Source organism: Pholcus phalangioides, unplaced genomic scaffold, assembly GCF_987345545.1.
Source record: "Pholcus phalangioides strain wild (caught in Gottingen) unplaced genomic scaffold, Ppha-v1.0 ptg000008l_1, whole genome shotgun sequence".
Taxonomy (NCBI): Eukaryota; Metazoa; Arthropoda; class Arachnida; order Araneae; family Pholcidae; genus Pholcus; species Pholcus phalangioides.
This window is the reverse complement of record NW_028301601.1, coordinates 6,281,153-6,302,687: the sequence shown is the minus strand read 5'-3', so window position 1 is coordinate 6,302,687 and position 21,535 is coordinate 6,281,153. Positions and strand designations below refer to the sequence as shown.

At 39.8% G+C, this 21,535-nt stretch overlaps 1 protein-coding gene across 2 annotated transcripts in view; it reads left to right on the top strand.

The window, feature by feature from the left end:
* Nucleotides 1-19,996, top strand: part of LOC149083561 (uncharacterized) — a 69,218-nt gene extending 49,222 nt beyond the window's left edge. The window contains exons 17-22 of one of the 2 annotated variants that reach the window (XM_089234077.1): nt 1,762-1,817; nt 5,713-5,818; nt 6,697-6,832; nt 6,920-6,969; nt 19,012-19,121; nt 19,775-19,996. In XM_089234077.1, the coding sequence (XP_089090203.1) occupies nt 1,762-1,817; nt 5,713-5,818; nt 6,697-6,832; nt 6,920-6,969; nt 19,012-19,121; nt 19,775-19,913 (597 nt within the window). In that variant the 3' untranslated portion in view covers nt 19,914-19,996. Of the gene's footprint in view, nt 1-1,761; nt 1,818-5,712; nt 5,819-6,696; nt 6,833-6,919; nt 6,970-19,011; nt 19,122-19,771 lie in introns of both variants that reach the window. The other variant, XM_089234076.1, reaches the window with a different exon arrangement.
* The last annotated feature ends 1,539 nt before the right edge of the window (nt 19,997-21,535 follow it).

Below are 21,535 nucleotides of genomic sequence, written 5' to 3'. Positions count from 1 at the left end.
ATAAAAAAAGAGGGGGGAAAAGAGAGAAAAAAACCCATTTTGTTGCAAAAATTTGTCTTATTCACCAGTTCGTGACATTTGATGTCTTCGTTTGGGAAACTGCCTTAAACATCGTCTTGAAAAATGAACTAATGAATGTTTGAAATATTTATAAATATATATACTGTGTATACGTATATGTACACACAGCGCACTCACATTTTTTTCGAAATTCGGACAATCGCAGCCCGCATTCATGCCGTTGCTAGTTGGTGCGAAGGAGCCCGCACTGAGCTCGTCTTCGTTTCTCTACTTAGGTAGAGATATTAATCAGTCAATGGCAAGATGGTTGCTTAAAAACAACCCTCTTAAGGTATGAATATAAGGTTGAACATTTGACAATTATATTACACAAAAAATAAGCTATGGTGAAAATTTGCACAAATAATTTTCAGAGCATTTACATTATTTTATACGTGTGCCTTTCAATACTTTACAATAGTCAATTCAGTGAATACAGTCAAATCTCGTTAGTGCGTCACCCGGTTAACACGTCACTCCGCTTACCGGGCCACTTTTTGGAAGTCCCAATTGTCCTCAGGCAGGAATTGGCACCGCTATGGCTTACCAAGTCATATTTTTGTTCTCCCAAGAGTTACTCATTAACGAGGTTTGACTGTAAATTGTATTTATATAAAATATTCTCATACTACAATACAATATCAGTACAGTGACTTACATTGTCACACAATTTGCAGAAGTTATAATATCTTTTATCGCATCCATTTACACGTGTTTTCAAATATGCAAATCCCGAGGATTGCAAATATTCTCATTATCTACAACACTAAACAATCCAATTTCACTAAAGTGATTTATTCACTTTTGCCACACAATTTGCAAAACTTAACAGTATTTTAAAACACAAGTTTACGACATCTTTTACAGTATGTTTCAATTCAGAGAAAGTTAAGATGTATATACATGAGAACTCTCACAATGCCATCAGAATTACTCGATGTGACTTTTGAACATTTTACAAATATATTAGACAAAGATAAAATAAAGTGGAAGGTTACAAATGGTTATTAGAATTTACAGAGCATTATAATTCACTCCCTACAATACCCATCAGAATCATTTGATGTTGCCTTTGAACATCTGACAATTAAAAATTAGATAAAAAATCTAGGCTGAAAGCTTATGTAGCAAAAATGGTTATATTTAATTCACAAAGCATTTATATTATATTCCTTTCAAATACGTTACGATAATCAGTTCAATGAATAGATGTATTCACATAAAATATTCTCTCTGCCATATTAAATATGATTTCTCTATAGTGTTTAACATTGCCATCATTTGCAGCATTTTACAAAATAATTGATAGAATTTATTAACAGTAATACAGTCAACCTCGCTAATGAGTCACTCTCGGGAGAGCAAAAATATGACTTAGTAAGCGGAGTGACTCGTTAAACGGAGTAAGCCATAGCTGTGCTAGTTCCCGCCTGAGGACAATTGGGACTTCCAAAAAAGCGACCCGGTAAGCGGAGTGACGCACTAACGAGGTTTGACTGTATTTGTTTATACCATGCTGTTGGTACCTTAGTGAAAGAAATCACACAAAAGTACCAATGAATATTATATATATACCAATTCCTTAAATTTTTATTAACTTCTAAACTATTTACGAATTTATGAGACACCTTGTACTCTATATTACTGATTTCGATAATTTAGTCTCATTTGAATTTTTTTTTTTTTTTCATTTATTTATAGCAACTGGAGACGAACAACTCGGCGCTGGCTCACGAATTGGAAGTTGTGAAGAAAAGGTAACTCTCCCGAGACGCCATGTTTCGCTCGCTGTCGCCATCATATTTATTTTACCGGACAGGAATGGAATATTTCTCTGCTGTACCCCATACCAACCCATATTTCACATAATTACTCGGAGAGACATCTTTAATTTTTATCAAACGTTTAAACGATGTATTATCGCGATGATTGTGGTGTTTTGTAATAAAGATAATGTGTTTCATTTTGAAAAAAAAACCTTACTACTACTACTACGATTAATACTTCTAACGAGACTAATTTTAATGCGCCTGCGCAGAGCAATAACCAGATAACGTTTAGTTTAACGCAGTTATTTTTTAATATGGTGTGATACATATTTTTGGATCTTGTAGCAGTTGGTTAGTACGTCAACTTTAGCCGAGCTGGGACATGGATGCCTTTGTTTCCTTTTGATCAGGATGTACGATTCAAGAATAGGAGTGTGGGGCATGTCTGACAGTGAAAGATGGCGTAGTGTGACAATCACAAGGTCACAGCACAATTCATGACAAGATTTATAGCACGAATCGGCTACGCAGCGCAAATAGAGTTTTCGACCACGAATCTTTGGTATGTTTCGATTGTGGTGATTAGTAGTGTACGCAGAATTTTTTTTCCCTTTACTGGAAAAATACACCACACATCACAATCTCGGCTCAATGGGAGCAGTCTATCCCCCCCCCCCCTCCATTGGTGGTGATTTTATAAGGTAGTCTGGGGTATTTATGGTCTTCTATTATATCAGCTATGATTAGCAACAATATGTGATGAGAGGACCAGCGCTGTCTTAACACACGAATCCATGCGGGGCACGGTTGTCCGGTAACGGGCCTCGAACGATATTTGGTTAAAATTTTCGAGCGTAAGCACATGTAAATTGGTACGTGGACATTTCTATCCAGGTAGGGTCTCAGAAAAATCATTTTCTTCGGGGGTGCTCATGATGCTCTTAAGACGGCGAATGGTGGCTGTAATTTGAAACGACCAGAGACAATTGGCGATGATGGACTTCAGTAGACTAAACCTAATGGTAATTAAAAATATTTAGCTTTAACCTCTTAAGGCTCACGTACAAGGTATCTCGTCCTAACGTAAATGGAAGTAATTCATTCCAGCTCTTTCTGGGATATTTTGCCTCATTTTTCATCATTGCGAAGCTAAGTTGTTTTTTTTTCGCCCCGTTCTTTCTATACTTTCTTTAGTGATTTCCTGCTCCCCCATATATAATGTATCTTTCTACTGTGCCGTTACAGTAAAAGCCCGAAGTTCGCCAGCTCATCCGGCCAGAGTTCGAAACTACGCCCGAGTGGCGTGGTGGTAAGGTGCTCGTCTACCACCGTGAAGGTTGCAGACACGGTGTCGGGTTCGAACCCAAGGGAGGATATAGATAAGATATTTTCCCTAACGAACTTGAGGCGGCTACCGATAGACAGCGTCTTCATTTTCAACACAAATAGCGATATGGCCAGAGTTTGTGAAATAGTGTCCTAAATCCGGGCTTTAGCCAGCTAGTTCGTGAAGTCGCTGGATCCCAGATCCCCTGGCCAAAGAAAAGGTATGATCCGATGTCATCACCAAGTTGGCGTATTTCTTTTGTGATTATGGTCATCAATAATTATGGTTACTATGACAACCCTAACGATCAAAGCAATCAGAACATCGATATCTTGGGCGATTGATATCGTTATCTCTAGCCTTTTTGTGTAGTAAGTAAGAGGGAGAAACAGAACACACTCATATATATAGGAGGACAATGAGAGCGAAAGAGACGAGTGAGGGGCAAAAGAGAATTATTCTTTACTCCTTTTTACCCCTTGCATTTGTAACATGCGTAGAAGGAAATATAGATCATACTTAAAATGCAGATCATCCAAATTTGTTGTAGGTTAATTGGCTCAATCAGCTGTGAAGCGATGACCCGCTCTAATCGGTTACAGTCAGTGACAATTGGTGATCAGTATGTTTAAACGGGCATGATTAGTGACCATTAGGAGAGAGAGAGAGGGAATGTGTCTCCAATCTACTCTGATAAGCAAAAGTTGTAGATGACGGCTCTAATTGGGTGCGATTAGCGGCAATGAGTGACAAGCCAGGGCCGTCTTAAGAGCATCATGGGCCTCCTGGGCCGAGTGATATTTCTGAGATCCTACCAGGTAAATTCTTGAAAATTTCAACCAAATTTCATTTTTGTGGGGGCCCTTTTTCTCTTGGGGGCCCATGCCTTAAGACGGCACTGCGACAAGCGGCTTGCACGGTAAATGATAATAAGCGATGGTTGCTCCTAATTTGCAACGATTAGTGAGAAGTGACGATGGTTGGTACTTTATGACTATGATTCAGTATTATTAGTGATTTTTGGTTTCTCTCTCTCACGTCCCCTTTTCATGTTATTCAAAACATGATCTAGCCTGAACCTACCAACGAGAATATGTCCCACGAAGGATCGATTACCCACAATACATCATTGGCCTGTGATGTTGCCTCAGGTAAATAATGTTGGTTTTTAGATTTTCTTAGAACACTCTTACATGAAGAATACATGGAAGCATTCTAACAACACGTTAACATTCAGTAATATCAATCCAACGACAGCGCCACTCATCGTTAAAATCTTGAAATATTTAATCCAAAAATTTATGTTTCATGAATCCGTTGTGATTTATTTCATCGTATGTATAGCAGTTGGCTTACTGTGGCGTGGCTTACAATGAAAGAGCCTTACATGTGCTTTGTTCGTGTGCAAAACAATGTATATACTGGATTAATAGACGCTGTCAAATAACCCTACAATGGAGCTTTGAATGTCAACAACGTTTGTTGATGGTGGCGGGTCGCTTTGTGTTTGTCTATTCGGCTGCAGGTAAGCTAATCTTTGACATTCTCTGATATTTATACTTCGTTTTCATTACCTCAATGCTGAAACATGTAATGTCAAAAGTCATTAGACATAATATTATGCTATTGATTCCGAGATGGCGGTTATGGGTTCTTATTGGCTACAATTAGTGGGAATCGGTGATGGTTCGTGGTAACTGGCTACGATTGATGAGAATCAGCAATGGTTGGCTTTTATTGGCTACGGTTGGCAAGATTATCAGGAATTAGTGATGATTGGCTCAAACTGGCCTCGATTAATGAGGATTTATCGACTGCGATCAACGCGAATTGGTGACGGTTAATGATGATTGGAAAGGATCGGCTCCAGTTGACAACGATTGGTGAGATTGGACGAAGAAGGCGTGAGCAGCGTGTTATTGCATTATATGTCTTTGTATATGTTAGCATTCATGCTCAGTCCTACTATGCAAAAAAACTTTTCAACACCATCAAATTTCACTGTTAAGACAATACACACTCTGATGCATGCCTCTCCTTCCCCGCACCAAAAGTTGGGCTGACAGGGTTGCAACTTAGTGGCCCGAGACGAATCTCATAAGTTTTTCTGTTTTTGTACGCTATATATTTACAACGCAGCAACCCCTCTCACTATTCTGAGGGCTTGCCAAAGATCCCAGCGTAGGACCCTGCTGCAAGATGTGGGCGGGGATATGTTCTTATGGATACCATTCACGCGGTACGCACTATTACTACTACTGAACCACACATGTACCTCGTTCATATTCCTCTGCGGAACTTCTAACGTGACAAGGCACGTTTATATACTGGATAGTCATTCTAATAGAATTCCCGCATTTTCATGCCCCCCTTCGAAAAGTATTCAGTTCTTTCGATCACCTCATTTTGTTACTAAACACGTGGCACTTCTCCTTTGCCGTCCCACTGAAGGCTTGCACTTTTAGCATAAGTGTGTCCGGTGATTTTTGACTGCATAGTTTCTGAACGGGCGATAGATTTTTGTATTCATTCAAGCATTGTGTGGTCTCTCATTAGGTGCGTGCAGGTTAATGAAGAAAACGACGCACTACAGAGGAGATTAGAAGCCTCTCAGATACTCGTTGAAGAGAAGCAACAGCAACTCCAGGATCTCCATACGGATGTAAGTTATTATTATCACATCGTGTTACTATAATCTAGGGCCGTCTTAATACTATCGTTGTCCAACTCCGGGCAAAGAGACGCTGTGGTCGTCCAAATCAGACCTTAGGTATCAGCCATCTCAATTTCAATACTTGTACTCTGAAAAACTTGTGACCATTTCTAATTATTTTTATACTGGTCCCCATTGTGATGAGTCCCACTATGAGCGTTTACCTCTCCTCCCTCTGAATGTGGGTGCCTGCCTTTTCCAGGGCCCCGGTATCGTGTCCGAGTACACCTCGTATATTTAGAGAGAGTTTATGGGTTACAGAGTTATGGGGCTCAAGTACATGTCTTGGCCCGAAGCTCTGACACTTTTGTGTTGGGGACTGTTCAACCACATTAATAATAATTTTAGAAAAATATATCAAAGAAAATATCTATAGTGAGTCTAAAAAGATCTTATCTACGAAATAGCCTTTATCTGGTGAAGAAATAAAATTAATTTTTTACATGATCATGTGTCCATACAATTTAGCAGTAATTAGCAAATTTTTCGTAAATGAATTTTTTGCTACAATTAGTGACATCCCGCATTTAGGATCACGATTTCCTCAATTTTCCTTGAAAAGGTATGGTAAACCTGATATAGAATTTTTATTTCAACCCATATGTATATCACTAATACCAGTTATACAAATAGAAATAAAACGCCACGACAGGCAAAATGCCCATACATAAACAGTTACAACAGTTGAATAATTTTTCATTCAGTTAGAATTGAATTATCAAGCCTCTCTGCGGACGATAGGTTGGGAAACGCTGGACCGTATGATAAGGCCATCCTAGTTCTACCATGATTGGGTCTCATATGTTATATTTTGCACGTTATTTCAGCTGAAGAGCCTGAAATCAGAAATTTACGAACTGGCCGAGCAGAGGATGAGCGATCGAGAGCGGAAACAGCTTGAAAATAAGATCGTCGATTTGCAGGTCGAGTTAGCGAGGTTGTCCAACAACCAGTCCATTTCAGGTAAAATGATCATGAGAAATTCTCTACTTTGGTATCATGTGTGATTTTCAGCTGTGATGATATTTCTCATAACCTTGTACTTCTTAGGTTCGGAGCACGAACACCTCAAGAAAGAAAGAGAAGCTCTCGAACATCAGGTTTGTTTGATCTTAATTTATGCAACTTCAAAAATATATACGATTTTTGTTTTGTATATGTTACGGTAAATGTGATAAATCGGTTATTATGCATACTTACCCATCGTCTCGGTAAGTTTGTTAAATTTATCACTTTTACCGATGAATATGCATAATATTCGTTGGTAATTTGATAAATACTTGAAATTTACTGCCTTCATCTGTGATTATGCAGGATGCCCTGGTGCAATATGTGAATTCGATAAAAAAAAAATCCGAATTAATCTTGTATGTGTGATGAATATAGTCGGATCCCGATATAATGATAAACTTTGCGATTGTACCCCGATATAATGATACAATACTCGTATGAATTATCATGCATGGTATATCATATAGTACGATTTATCATGTTCACCAACAACGCGACGCTTGGGTATTATTTACAATCGCCGGTAAAAGTAATTTAGAGAAATTTACCAACGACGCTTGGGTACTATGCTTAATCGCAGGTAAAAGTGAAAAATTTAGGGAAATGTGCCTCAAACTTACTTACCAAAAATTTACATATTATCGAACTTGTCTTAATTTTATCAAACGGGAATTTACCGACGAACATGTTGCGTATCTCTTGGAAATGTAAATAATTAGCCGCCTTGAGATGAATCGATAAATACGCGGGCTCTTTGAAAACGAACTTGTGTTCAGGCTGTCCCCAAATTGTTTTCACAGCAGATATCTCTCTGCAACCATCGACTCTAGAAACATACTTTCAATTACAAGAAGTTTTCAAATGACGTGTGGTTTTACTCAAAATGTCCTGAAATATTTCTCCTCAAATTTGTCCTCAAAATTTTCTCAAAGTGCCGTATACAGTATATTAAAAACTTAAAAAAAAATTAACTTTTATGTAGACCCTATGCGCCAAAATTTCCATCTAGTGATTGTAAATGTAACTTTAAACAGTCATTTACAGAATAATTATTAACGGTGATAATTGACTTTGAAGGTTTCAAAATTTATCGCCAATGATTGAGAGCGTAGTTAGCAAATTACGAAATTTAGATTAAATTGAAAAGTTGTAAAAACTATTCTGTAATTGCCAAAAATGTAATTGTTGTTTATTGTGGGTAAAATGAAATAAATGAGTTCATTCTATTTGCGTACAGTCCCTAAAAATTTCAACTTTTTGAGGCAATGCAAACTTGCCAACACGGTGATAAGATTGCTAAAAAATATGGTGATTTTATACATTCAATAAATATCTCGATAAATTTGCATTTAAAAATACGATGTGTTTTTGCAAATGACTTTCCAGAGTGCGATCTACATTTCAATAATTATAACACAGTTCAATACAGTACACGAGGACTGTATAAAAAGTTAATTTCTTTATTTTTTCAACATCGAGTATATGACCCCCTCAAACAAATTGAGATTTTAAGTAACTGCGCGTAGTTTGAAAACGGGATCCGAAAATTTTTCAGCTCCGACATTTCGTCCCCTGTACATTTCACCTGGCCTGACCATATTGAGTGAGTAAGTGAGTTTCCGCGACTGTGTATGATTGAGTGAATGACCATATGAATGATTGAGTGAATCACCATATGAATGATTGAGTGAATCACCATATGAATGATTGAGTGAATCACCATATGAATGATTGAGTGAATCACCATATGAATGATTGAGTGAATCACCATATGAATGATTGAGTGAATCACCATATGAATGATTGAGTGAATCACCATATGAATGATTGAGTGAATTACTGTTTGAGTGAGTGATCGTATGACTGGTTGACCACATTAGTGACGTAGTGAGTGGGTGAATTAGTGACGAAGTGAGTTTTATGGGCATCTTTTTCTCAGCCACCTCGTTGGGTATTTTGCCTGTTGTGGCGTTGTATTTGTATTTGTGAATGACTGCATGGTTGAGTGAATGACAATATGAATGATCTAGTGAGTGACCGTATGAATGATCTAGTGAGTGACCGTATGAATGATGAAGTTACTGACCGTATGACTGATCAAGTGAATGTATGAGCGATCGAGTGAACATGTGGCCACACACTCGGTTACTGATACTGTCACTAACTTGATCTCTAATACGGTCACTCCAGGGCCGTGTTAACCATTAAGCAAAATAAGCACGTGCTTAGGGCATCAGTACAAAAGGGGCACCACAAAAATATATCAAATGGTATTTTTTTTTAATGTACAATTTTTTTTCAATATCGATCATCCGATAGAAGATCCTAAAATTTTAAAAACATTTGATTGTATAGTTGAAGATCATTATCACACAAAGATGTCACAAAAGAGGAGAAACTAATAATATTGCAAACTAGACCACATTATTTTGCTGAGTTTTTTGATTAGCTTTTCACAATTTTCTTATAAAGTACGCCCAGGGCTGTCTTAACATTATCATACGAACACATACAAAGTGATTTTTCTGAGAGAGGCATTACTACCTAGCTAAAAATTCCTACCAACCTACCTATTTCCATATTTGCTCTTGAAAATCGGAACCAGTTCCAATTGTCACTTGACACCCCGGTGCCAGAAGTGCCCAGATGGGCCCATGCAGTAGACCAAGTTCTACAGAATAAGGACATGATTTTTGTGGATCAACCGTGTAGTTTGATCAATAGAAGTAAAAGAAATGCTACCAGGTGTAAATTGCAAACTTCAGAATGTATTTATAAAAGAAAAAATACCCAATATAACGGTGATTTATCAGAAATAAGATACCTATTGGCAGGGCAACAACTGGATACTTGGTTAGCCGGGACAACTATTCATTTAGGCACCTCCTCGTAATGCTGAAGGATAGATTGAATGGTGAAATTTGCGTCCCCTTTTGTGATACGCTCGGGGCACTAGACCCGCCTGCTCAACCCCCTCCCACTATTTGGCAAATTCGCCACCCGCCTTCGGGCGGGCGGGTGGCGAAGCCGTTTGAAGTAGTTTACTACTACATTTATTAATAAAGTAGTCGGAAGCATGTTTTTTTGAGTTGTGATATTATATTGTATATCATTATTATGATAATTATATTATGTTGCTATAAAATTTTATATCTTTGTAATATTATATCGTGATCTTTAATGAATCCTGGTGTTTGGCGATAAGTTGCCAAACGTAACAGCCATAATCCGAATCGGTAATGTTCGGCTCTTCGGCTAGTACGTCACGAGAAAGTTTCGGAGTTAGAATTTCCCTCGATCTTAAATGACGTCATTGCGATCTTCGCCAATGAGCGTATCCCAGGTTAAAACCTGTGTACATAATGGAATTGTGCGGCCCGGTGGGAGGGAGGCATGCGTTGAGACGGTTCACGGAACCTTTGCCCCCGATATTTCGCCTCCGACATTTCGTTCCCGACATCTCGCTCCTGGCACGTTTCGTTCCCGGTACATTTGGCCCCCGGAAATTTCGCCTGCCCTGACCATATGAGTGACCCAGTGAGTGGCCATATGAGTGACTCAGGGAGTAATCAAGTAAATCGGAAATTTATCTCTGATATTTCGCCTGCCTTGATCGTACGCGTGACTGTATGAGTGAACATATGAATGATGATGGTACAAGTGACCAAGTGAGTGACCACATGAGTGATCAAGTGAGTTGGACATTTACTCGTGACATTTTGCTTCCCCTGACCACATGAGTGACCAAGTGAGGGAATATATGAGTGATAGAGTGAATTGAAAATTTACCCCCGGACATTTCACCTGCCCTGACCGTACGCATGACCGTATGAGTGAACATATGAATGATGGTACGAGTGACCAAGTGAGCGACCACATGAGTGATCGAGTGAGTTGGGCATTTACTCGTGACATTTAGTTTCCCCTGACCGCATGAGTGACCAAGTGAGTGAATTGAAAATTTACCCCCGGACATTTCGCCTGCCCTGATCGTATGCGTGACCATATGAGTGAACTTATGAATGATGGTACAAGTGACCAAGTGAGTGATGGCATGAGTGATCAAGTGAGTGGTGACATGAGTGATCAAGTGAGTGAATATATGAGTGATCGAGTTAAGAAATGAAAATGAAATTGAATAAATTTAATCAAAATTTACCCCCCGGACATTTCACCTGCCCTGACCCTGTGAGTGATCATATAAGTGCAATAAATTGCAATTTTTGGCAAAATTTAGTGATAAGCCGTATTCAACATTGCAATTTCCTGCATTCTCCTCGATGATGCATGGTGAACCTATTGAAAGTTTTTATTTAAATCCATCTGGATATCTAGGAAGCGTGGGGGGAGGGGGGGGAAAGGTACCCCTCGGGGGATTTTAATGTTTTTGTTCAGGACGGTAATACCTCTTGTTATATTGAAAAATTTCGCAGCAACGTAAATTTGGGAAATATATTCTATGCTTCAACTGAAAATTCCAAATTCTTAGGATCCATTAAAGTGTGAGTCACTTGGTCACTCAGTCACGTAGCACTGAGTGACCAAGAGAAAGCGGTCATTCACTTGGTCACTCAGTGCTACGTAACCACCTATAAAAAGGGAGGGGATGAGAAGGATCATCTTTGCAGACGCTCCACCCTCGCACTTTGTCAATCACTCAATCGCTCACTTTGTCAATCAATCAATCGCTCACAGGGTCAATCATACGTTCATTCACTTTATCAATCTTTCGGTCACTCATGCAGCCACTCACTTGGTCACACATTAACTTATGCGTTCCATCACTCAGTAACTCCCTTGGTCACTCACACGGTCAGTCCCTTGATCACTTACACGGTCAGTCCCTTGATCAGTCACTTGGACACTCGTACCGTCACTCACTTGGTCACTCATGCAGTTAACCACTCGGTCCCTCATGCGGTCATTCACTTTGTCACTTATACGGCCGTTCGGTCAGTCACTCGGTCACTCATACGGTTAATCTCTCTCATTCAGTCTCTCCCTTGATCACTCATATCCTCAATCAATCAGTCACTCGGAAATTTATTCAAGCATTCACTCGGTCTTTCATTCCGTCAGCCACTCGGTCACTTATACGCTCAATCATTCAGTATTTCCCTTGGTCACTCATACGCTCAATCACTCACTAGGAAACTTACACCAGTATTTAATTAGTCACTCCCTTTGTCACTCACGGTCAATCCCTCGATCACTCACTTGAGCACTCATACAGTTAATCACTTGGTCGCTCATGCGGTCATTTACTTGGTCACTCATACGTCCATTTGGTCAGTCACTCGGTCACTCATACGGTTGATTACTCAGTCTCTCCTTTGGTCACTCATATCCTCAATCACTCAGTAACTCACTTGGAAACTTACACCAGTATTTAATTAGTCACTCACACGGTCAATCCCTCGATCACTCACTTGATCACTCATACAGTTAATCACTTGGTCGCTCATGCGGTCATTTACTTGGTCACTCGTATGTCCATTCGGTCAGTCACTCGGTCACTCATACGGTTGATTACTCAGTCTCTCCTTTGGTCACTCATATCCTCAATCACTCAGTCACTCACTTGGAAACTTACACCAGTATTTAATTAGTCACTCACACGGTCAATCCCTCGATCACTCACTTGATCACTCATACAGTTAATCACTTGGTCGCTCATGCGGTCATTTACTTGATCAGTCATACGTCCATTCGGTCAGTCACTCGGTCACTCATACGGTTGATTACTCAGTCTCTCCTTTGGTCACTCATATCCTCAATCACTCAGTCACTCACTTGGAAACTTACACCAGTATTTAATTAGTCACTCACACGGTCAATCCCTCGATCACTCACTTGATCACTCATACAGTTAATCACTTGGTCGCTCATGCGGTCATTTACTTGATCAGTCATACGTCCATTCGGTCAGTCACTCGGTCACTCATACGGTTGATTACTCAGTCTCTCCTTTGGTCACTCATATCCTCAATCACTCAGTCACTCACTTGGAAACTTACACCAGTATTTAATTAGTCACTCACACGGTCAATCCCTCGATCACTCACTTGATCACTCATACAGTTAATCACTTGGTCGCTCATGCGGTCATTTACTTGGTCACTCATACGTCCATTCGGTCAGTCACTCGGTCACTCATACGTCCATTCGGTCAGTCACTCGGTCACTCATACGTCCATTCGGTCAGTCACTCGGTCACTCATACGGTTGATTACTCAGTCTCTCCTTTGGTCACTCATATGCTCAATCACTCACTCACTTGGAAACTTACACAATATTTAATCCGTCACTCACTCTTGGTCATTCATTCACTCAAACGTTTCATCGCTCAGTATGGTCAATCATGGTCAATCCCTCAATCACTCGCTTGATCACTCATACAGTTAATCACTTGGTCGCTCATGCGGTCATTCATTTGGTCACTCATACGGCCATTCGACCACTCGCACAGTCAATCACTCATACGGTCACTCATACGTTCAGGGCAGGTGAAATGTCAGGTGTGAATTTTTCGGGGGCCAAACGCACCAAGGGCGAAATTTCCGGGGGCCAAATGTCGGGGGCGAAAGTTCCGGATCCCGTTAAGACAGCACTGCTTAATGTTCGCACCAGGCGTCCTCCTTTTTCAGTTTTAAATCTGGTAACCCTATTTGAAGACCACATAAAATTTATGCTAAAAAAAAGTAACAAAAAAGAACTCTTTTTCTCGCTCTTTTTTTTCATCATCGCATGAGTTGCCTGAAATTTCGAAACTAGATGGCAGCACAAACAGCATATAAATCAAGCCTCAGAATCTCTGTCGTCTGCTTCTCTCCAGGTTCCTTGTTTTGGACGTCTCCTTGTGTCCTGAAAAAATAACTGAACTGGCAGTTTGAACTTCCAGTTCTGTTTGTGAGCTTAGCTTGTAGGGAACTGACTTCTTCTCTGTCGTCTGCTCATTAAGAGGCTCTTTGTTTTGGACGTCTCCTCATGCTCAAATAAAATAACCGAACTTATAGTTTGAATTTCCAGTTCAGTTCACGAGCTTTGTTTATAAGGAACTGAGCGGAATAAAGAATATAGTTTTTTTCACTTTGAACTTCGTTATCACCACGTGAGTCACTTTTAAATTTGACATTAGATGGCAGCACATTACTATAACGTGCAGTGTGGAAAAATTCACTTTTTACGATCTTACCTGTCGTCTGCTTGTTTGTTTAAAGCGGTCCTAAAGCCCTTGTAGGTATAAAGGACGTAAAATAAAGTGTCATGTCATGTCATGTCTGCTTGTTTGAAGGTCTTTTGTTTTGGATGTCTCCTTGGGTCTTGGAAAAATAACTGAAGTTTGTTCTTTCAGGTCAGTTTTTTATATATATATATATATATATATATATATATATATATATATAAGCTTCTATAAGGAGCAAAGCTGAATGAAGAATTTAGTTTTTCATACATGAGCTTCGTCATCACCCATTGAAATTATAGCCGGGTTTTCCTAGGAATAGGTGTTTTGCGTCGCGTCAACCGAACTGTATCGGCAAGAAACGTGTTACATAATCACGCTACGCGTTTGTGTTTTCCTAGCGTGGCACATCAGATCAGGGTGGCTATATTATAGTATACGGCCTTGGCATTAGCTACTCTGTGGTCCGCATGCTCCGGTTTGAAGGGAATGGAAAGAAAGCACACAAGAGTGAAGAGAACATCGGCAAAACGCGCGGCGCAGGACGCATTTGACTCCTCCAGAAGAGCAGTCCGCCAATCACGCCCGACGTAAAGCGCCGTCGTGAGCCGTATTACGTTCTGTAAGAAAACAGTTGCACTGCTTTTCTTATTGGTGGGTGAACGGCGTGTCTCGCTGGGTGAACCAGGAAACGCGCGGCACAGGAAACCTGCTCCTAGGAAAACCCGGTTTATACTACTGGAGGGGGGCTTGGTCGATTGGAGGGCACATCCAGCCGCCGCGACGGCAGCGACATCAAATGCAAGGAAATCACGTGACTTAGTGAAAAAAAAAGTTCCCGCCTGGCGATTTGTCCATAGAAATGTACAGTTCGGTCTCTAAATATTGCGTTTTAAAGATTAAAAAAAAGATGGAGAACTCTTCTAAAGGTGAAAAAAGATTAAATTATTTCTTTCATTATTGCTGGAACAATTTCTTTCATTAGTCAATGCTGGAATAATTCTCTCTTTCATCAATTCTTGAATTTTCCTTCATTAATTTTATTTCATTAATTCTGGAATTTTGCTCTTTTATTAATTCTGGAATAATTGCTTTCATTAATTCTGGAATAATTGCTTTCATTAATTCTGGAATAATTTCTTTCATTAATTCTGGAATAATTGCTTTCATTAATTCTGGAATAATTGCTTTCATCATCATTAATACTGGATTTGTTTCTTTCATTGATTCTGAAATTATGTTTCATTAATTCTGGAATTATGTTTCATTAATTCTGGAATTATGTTTCATTAATTCTGGAATTATGTTTCATTAATTTTGGAATCATCACTTACATTAATTTTGGAATCATCACTTACATTAATTTTGGAATTATCTCTTAAATTAATTATGGAATTATCACTTTCTTCAATGCTGAATTTCTTTCATTAATGCTGAAATTATTTCTTTCATTCATTCTGAAATTATTTCTTTCATTCATTCTGAAATCATATCTCATTAATGGTGAAATTATTTCTTTCATTGATTCTGAAATTATTTCTTTCATTGATTCTGAAATTATTTCTTTCATTGATTCTGAAATTATTTGTTTCATTGATTCTGAAATTATTTCTTTCATTAATTTTGGAATTATCTCACCTTAATTCTGGAATTATAGCTTTCACATTAATCTGAAATTATCTTTCATTAATACTGGAATTTTCGCTCTCATTAATTTTTGAATTATCTCTTTCCTTAATTCTGGAATTATCTTCCATTTATTTCCGAATTACCTTCCACTAATTCTGGAGTTATCGCTTTTAATTATTTTGGGCTTATCACTTCATTAATGCTGAAATTACCTCTTTCATTGATTTTGGAACTATCTTTTTTCCTTAATTCTGGAATTATCTCTAATTAATTCTTTCATTAATATTTTGGAATTATCTTTTTTCCTTAATTGTCAATGCACTGCCAATTCAGAGACTGCCGACTTCATACTCTCTGCAGTAATATAAACTCGATGTCATCACCACATAAGGCCATATAAGCTCCATAAGTAATATAACCTCCAGTAATACTTTATAAGCTCGATGCATAAGGCACTTCTGATTTTGGAAATAGATAGTAGTACCAACAATATTTTTAAAAATGAATGTCTTAAAGTATTCTAGAGCATTAAATTAATTTTAATTCCCTTAAAATTGTTAGTGCCATTGTGAATTCGCTGCAAATGCTACAAGGTAAAAAACAACAAAGAAACTGCTATTGGCGGACGCCATAACGTTTCGAGTCACCCGGTATATACGGGACTCATTACTTTCTAGATACAATATCTATAGAACGTACTGGCCCAGCGGGAAGACTGGGTGCATTTATCGCACCCACGTCCTGCAGCAGGGATCGCTAGGCTGGGATCTTTGTTGGGGTCTTAGACGCCAGATTTTTTACTGGTCCCTCGATAAAGAATTTATAGTGTGAAAAAAAAAACAAAAATTATATAAGAAACTAGGCTGAAGCCTTTAAGCCCTCTACCTCTGTGGAGGTGCAAGGCCGTGCGACCTGTGCAGCCACATGAGGCACTTCTCTAGGAAAGGGTGCCAAGGAAGGTAAAGGATTTGGGAGGTAAAAAAAAATTGTTGAGCTGAGAAACGTCATCGGGGGCATCAAAAGTAGATCCCGCACGGGCAGAGATTCCTTTCTCTTTTCTGACCCTACCCATTGGTACATCAAGGCCACCTTATGACCATCGTAAGACCACCCATGCTCGGGTGTCTCCCCCCCCCCCCACATTAAGACGATACTCTGCGAGAAGAGGGGGGCATAATCAGCCGATAAAATACTTGTCAATAGGGAGTCGCCCATAAAAATTTTATCATAAGTCTTGTGGTGTATTACACTATAAAACATTGACAAAAGTTCTTTTATAGAACTTGAAAAATGCGACCGATAAGCGTATCAGTTTCACTCTTGGTTCTTACAATTTCAACGAGATCTCATTTCACGGCCCCTGTGCTGTGCCCGGGTGTGCCCATGCGTTAAGACGGCACTGGCCTTGTTCCCCGGCAGGGCCGTTAGCAGGAGAGGGTGGACTTGGGGATCTGCCCTACCCCCCCCCCCCCGAAATGTGATAAAATGACCGAAAAAGGGGAAAAGATGGCCAAATCTATTGTTCTATCACTTTGGTTCCCCGAAATGAAAGTGGTCCCCCTCCAAACAAAATTTCTGGCTACGGGCCTGCTCAGGGGCGGTTATATTATCATATTTTTGTTTTTTACCACCGTAAATTCACTTTAAAGGGGCCCGTCAAAGATCCCCCCTGCTGAAAGATGTTTTTTTTGGGGGGGGGGGGAAAGGAAACACGATTTTTCCACAGGTCAAATCGGCTATTTCCTGGTATTTCATAATTTTTCATGCCTCCAAATTACAAACCAAAAATATTTGACCTCAGGGGAAGCCCGTAATTTATTTTGGAAGAAGCAGTGATGTGTTAACGCATGGGCCCACCAGGGCACGGCCCGGAGGGTCCCTCAAGTACAAAAGGCCCCTCTTGATAATGAGACCTGGTTACAATTTTCAGTAGTTTTAAGGCTGGTATTTCTAGTTTGGTGAGAGAGGGCGGCAGAAAAATCACTTTGCCAGTGTGGGCCTATGGTGCACTTAAGACGGCCTTGCGGGAGGAGGGGGGGGGGTGTAACCAAAGGATAGAACAACAAACTCTTGTTCATGTTATCCCATCTCCATCGGCCATTTTCCTCTCATTTTGGGTAGGGTAAATCCCCCTCTCTTCACTGTGGTCAGTAGTTGACTTTAATTCTTGCTTTGGCTATCTTGGCCCGTTTATATCAAAGTTGGGGCTCTTAAAAACCACCACGTACTTTTACAGAAAAACATGCTACCTAATACTTTCTAAAAACGACAACGTTATCATCAGGGCAGGGCCATCATTTAGGGGGGGGGGGCAATGGGCCCCTGCCCCCCCCGGCTTTTGAAAATACACTAAAAATAGTATATATATATATACAAATATATATATATATATATATGTACATACATTGAGTATATGTGCTTTGCCCCCCCCCCCCTCTGGAAAAAGTTGAAATGACGGTCCTGTCAGGACCATTGCCCGAAATGCCCGGGGAATGTATAAATTTTGACGAGACATGCATTTTTTTCACACAACCACCGCATGACCTATGCTTGCATAAAAAGTATTTATTCGTGAAAGTAAATTTTTGTGGATTTGTCCAGCCCTTTTTATTATCTATCCACATATTCAGAAAAGAAACTGTAATCGGTGCTCTTAACCAAGGACGGTGCTTTGGCCGTGCGACCTGCGCGGCTGCATGGGTCACCACCAAGTGCGGATCCAGGTCGATGTGCCGAGAGAAGCGAATTGTGTAAGTTCGTTGGATCGTCCCGTATTTTACGGGACAGGAAAATTTTCCAATATTATTCGGTTCTTACCAATCACTCCCCACCCCTGGATCCATTCCCGAGCAAAGGCAGACATCTTCAGCTGTTCCGAATGGAGCAGAGGCAGAAATATTCAGCTCCGAAATGAGTGGGGGCAGAAATATTCAGCTCCGAATGGAGCGGAAGTACAGGCATATTCAGCTGCGAATAAAGCCGAGGCAGACATCTTCAGTTGCGGATGGAGTGAAAGCAGGCGGATGTAGGGCGATGTGTCGGAGAAGCGACTTTAGTGTAGGTGCATTGGATCATTTTGAAATTTGTCTGTCCCATGAAATACGGGACAGACAAATTTTTCCCATATTACTCGGCTCTTGGAGAGCCGAATAATATGAGAGCTGATGCAGAGATATTTGATGTGCAAACAATCTGGGACAGCCTGTATTGTAAATATTGTATATGCCAATTTTAATTTAAAAAAATCACCAATTACATTTGGCCCGATTGCCGAGAGATGCTGCTACTGCCTAATATTGAAACAAGAATATCGTTTCAGGTGGAGTTTTTGCAGTCGGTTATAGTTGACATGCAGAAGAAGAACGACGATCTTCGTGGAAAATTGGAAATTCTGGAAACCGAAGTCCTGTTCGATTCAAGCATCCAGCCGTGAGTAATAAACAGCTTGGTATATTGTTGACGAAAATTAAATGACACACGCATTTTCTTTAGGGATTTTCCATTCCAACAAGGCTCAATTGGAATACGTTTAGGGATTTTTCTGTACAAAAGTTACAAAAAATCGGAAGAATTTTAATAAGACTGAAAAATCGGAAGGCTTCCGGGTAAATAAGAAGCATTAGCACCAATGCGTTTATTCCTCGCTCTCTAGGTCACTATTTTTCTCTGGACTGGTGCTTCTCTTTCTCTAGGTCGTTTTGGTTGTTCACAGACCTAGCCCCCTCTTTTGGTGACACATGCTTACACACTCTCAGGGCCTTTCCTTCCTTCGGTTGTTCACAGACCTGGTCCCTCATATTTGAACACACACAGTTTCACATGCTTGTACTCTCTGGGTCACTCAACCGGGCGCTCACTGACGCAGACCCTCGTTTTCTGGACAGTCGGATCTAGTTTTGCCATCATTTTTCTATTCAATTTTCTTGACAATCCACTCCTTGAACCCCCTCCCCATAAGTGCGCTTTTGTTGAACCGATTCCTGTTGTCATGAATTTTTCGAAACTAGTTTGACTTATGGTCCGCCTTGAGTATTTTATAAGATGTGTGTGATCGGATATTTTTTCATTTTTTTCACTAGTAGCACGAACTCGATTCGAAGGTCACCGCGTGTCCACTGTGAGTTGTGCGGCACCTACGACCAACACAATACGAAAGACTGTTTCAAGAAGATACAAGAATCGGCCGTCGCTTCGTTATGCGAAGAAAGTGAAATGTTCTGACATTAACGCCATTTTACCTAATTATGTTTTGCATTCCCATCTCTCTGTGTACTTAATCTAATAAAACGAAAATTATTTCTCGATGTATCCTTTGGAATATTTCAAAAATTCATAAAAATTGAAGTGGTATATTTGAATCAGGCCCGTAGCCAGAAATTTCGTTCGGGAGACCAAAGTGATAGAACAATAGATTTGGCCATCTTTTCCCGGTCATTTTCTCACATTTCGGGGGGGAGGGGGGAGCCAGACCCCTCTCGCTACTGCCTTGATTTGAATGCGGTCTGCAGAAAAAGTTCTCAACAAAGAGGATTGTTTTTATTACAAAAAAAATATAGTCCACATTTTTGCCGATAGAGGTCACTGCACGACAGCAAAATCACTAGAAATATACAAATCAAGAGTCCTATAAAATGCTAAGTGCGATTAATAGCCCATTCCTTAATTTTCCTGCTACTGGCACTTACATAAGGTTTTCATTGTGGTGATTGGTGGACGCCGCACTATTGGTGAAACCTTCATCTTTGCCACGAATCGCCGGCTGAAGCTTTGCGAATGAGGATCCGGGACTCCAATCCAACGGCCCACGGTCACGAATGTTTCGGACGCATTGAAGGTTCATCGTTCATGTCCAAGCCACCCATTTACCTGATTAGCTTTTGCGTAGTGCTTGCTCCCTGTCGACCAAAATGTAAATTATTATATCTTCACAAGTATAAGGAACCCCCTTGTCACCAAAAATTGGGATTTCTTGAATACCTTTCAAAAAATTTAAAAATTTCAAAAGGGGGTGTTCTTTATACGTGTTAAAATATGGCAATGTTTTTTTCTACACCAAAAAAAAGAAAAAAAAAATCCCCCTTCGTGAGAATAACTTTCACAAACCACATTCATACAATTTTCAATGAATTTTTTGTTTACAAATTTATGGGACATCCTGTATAATGTCATAGCTCTTGGAAATTTTAAACTGCTCCCATCGTTTTCTGACGTACGTAGCCCTGAGGCTGCTTAATCTATTGAACTTAGGGCACCTATGGAGAGCGTAAGCGTTTTTTTTCTTCAGGCAAATTTGCCTCCAAGTGGTGTCTCGGATATAATTTTAAAAAAAAACGAGGATAGAGAATAGCGATTGGCCATAGTGATAATACTGTCACACTTTCACTCAAAACGGCGGATGAGAGAACCTAGAATTTCAAGGAGCTCCCAACAAACTTATTTGCATCGTAGCTCTAAACACGATGCTCACTTCATAAGCTTCCAATACAATCACCTCTCAATCAGTGATAGCAAAACCGATTTTACATTAACCAGTAATGGGCCCCATTAAAAAATAACGTTAGCAGAATCTGCCATTTTGACAACCTCCACCCGAACAAAATCAAGTAAGCTGGACCAAAGCCTCCCAGACTGATAAAAAAAGATTTGCCTTTTCTGCAGTTTTTTAGCCTGGCTAGAAATAGAAATGCAGACCGATTTCCATTTCTATAGAATACCAGCTGTTCGAAGTCAAACTCTCCATAAGGTGATACACAAACCACATATTTCCATCACACACAACTACACAAACCTGATTTATATATATATATATAGCCACACAATCTACACACATATAAGTAGATAAT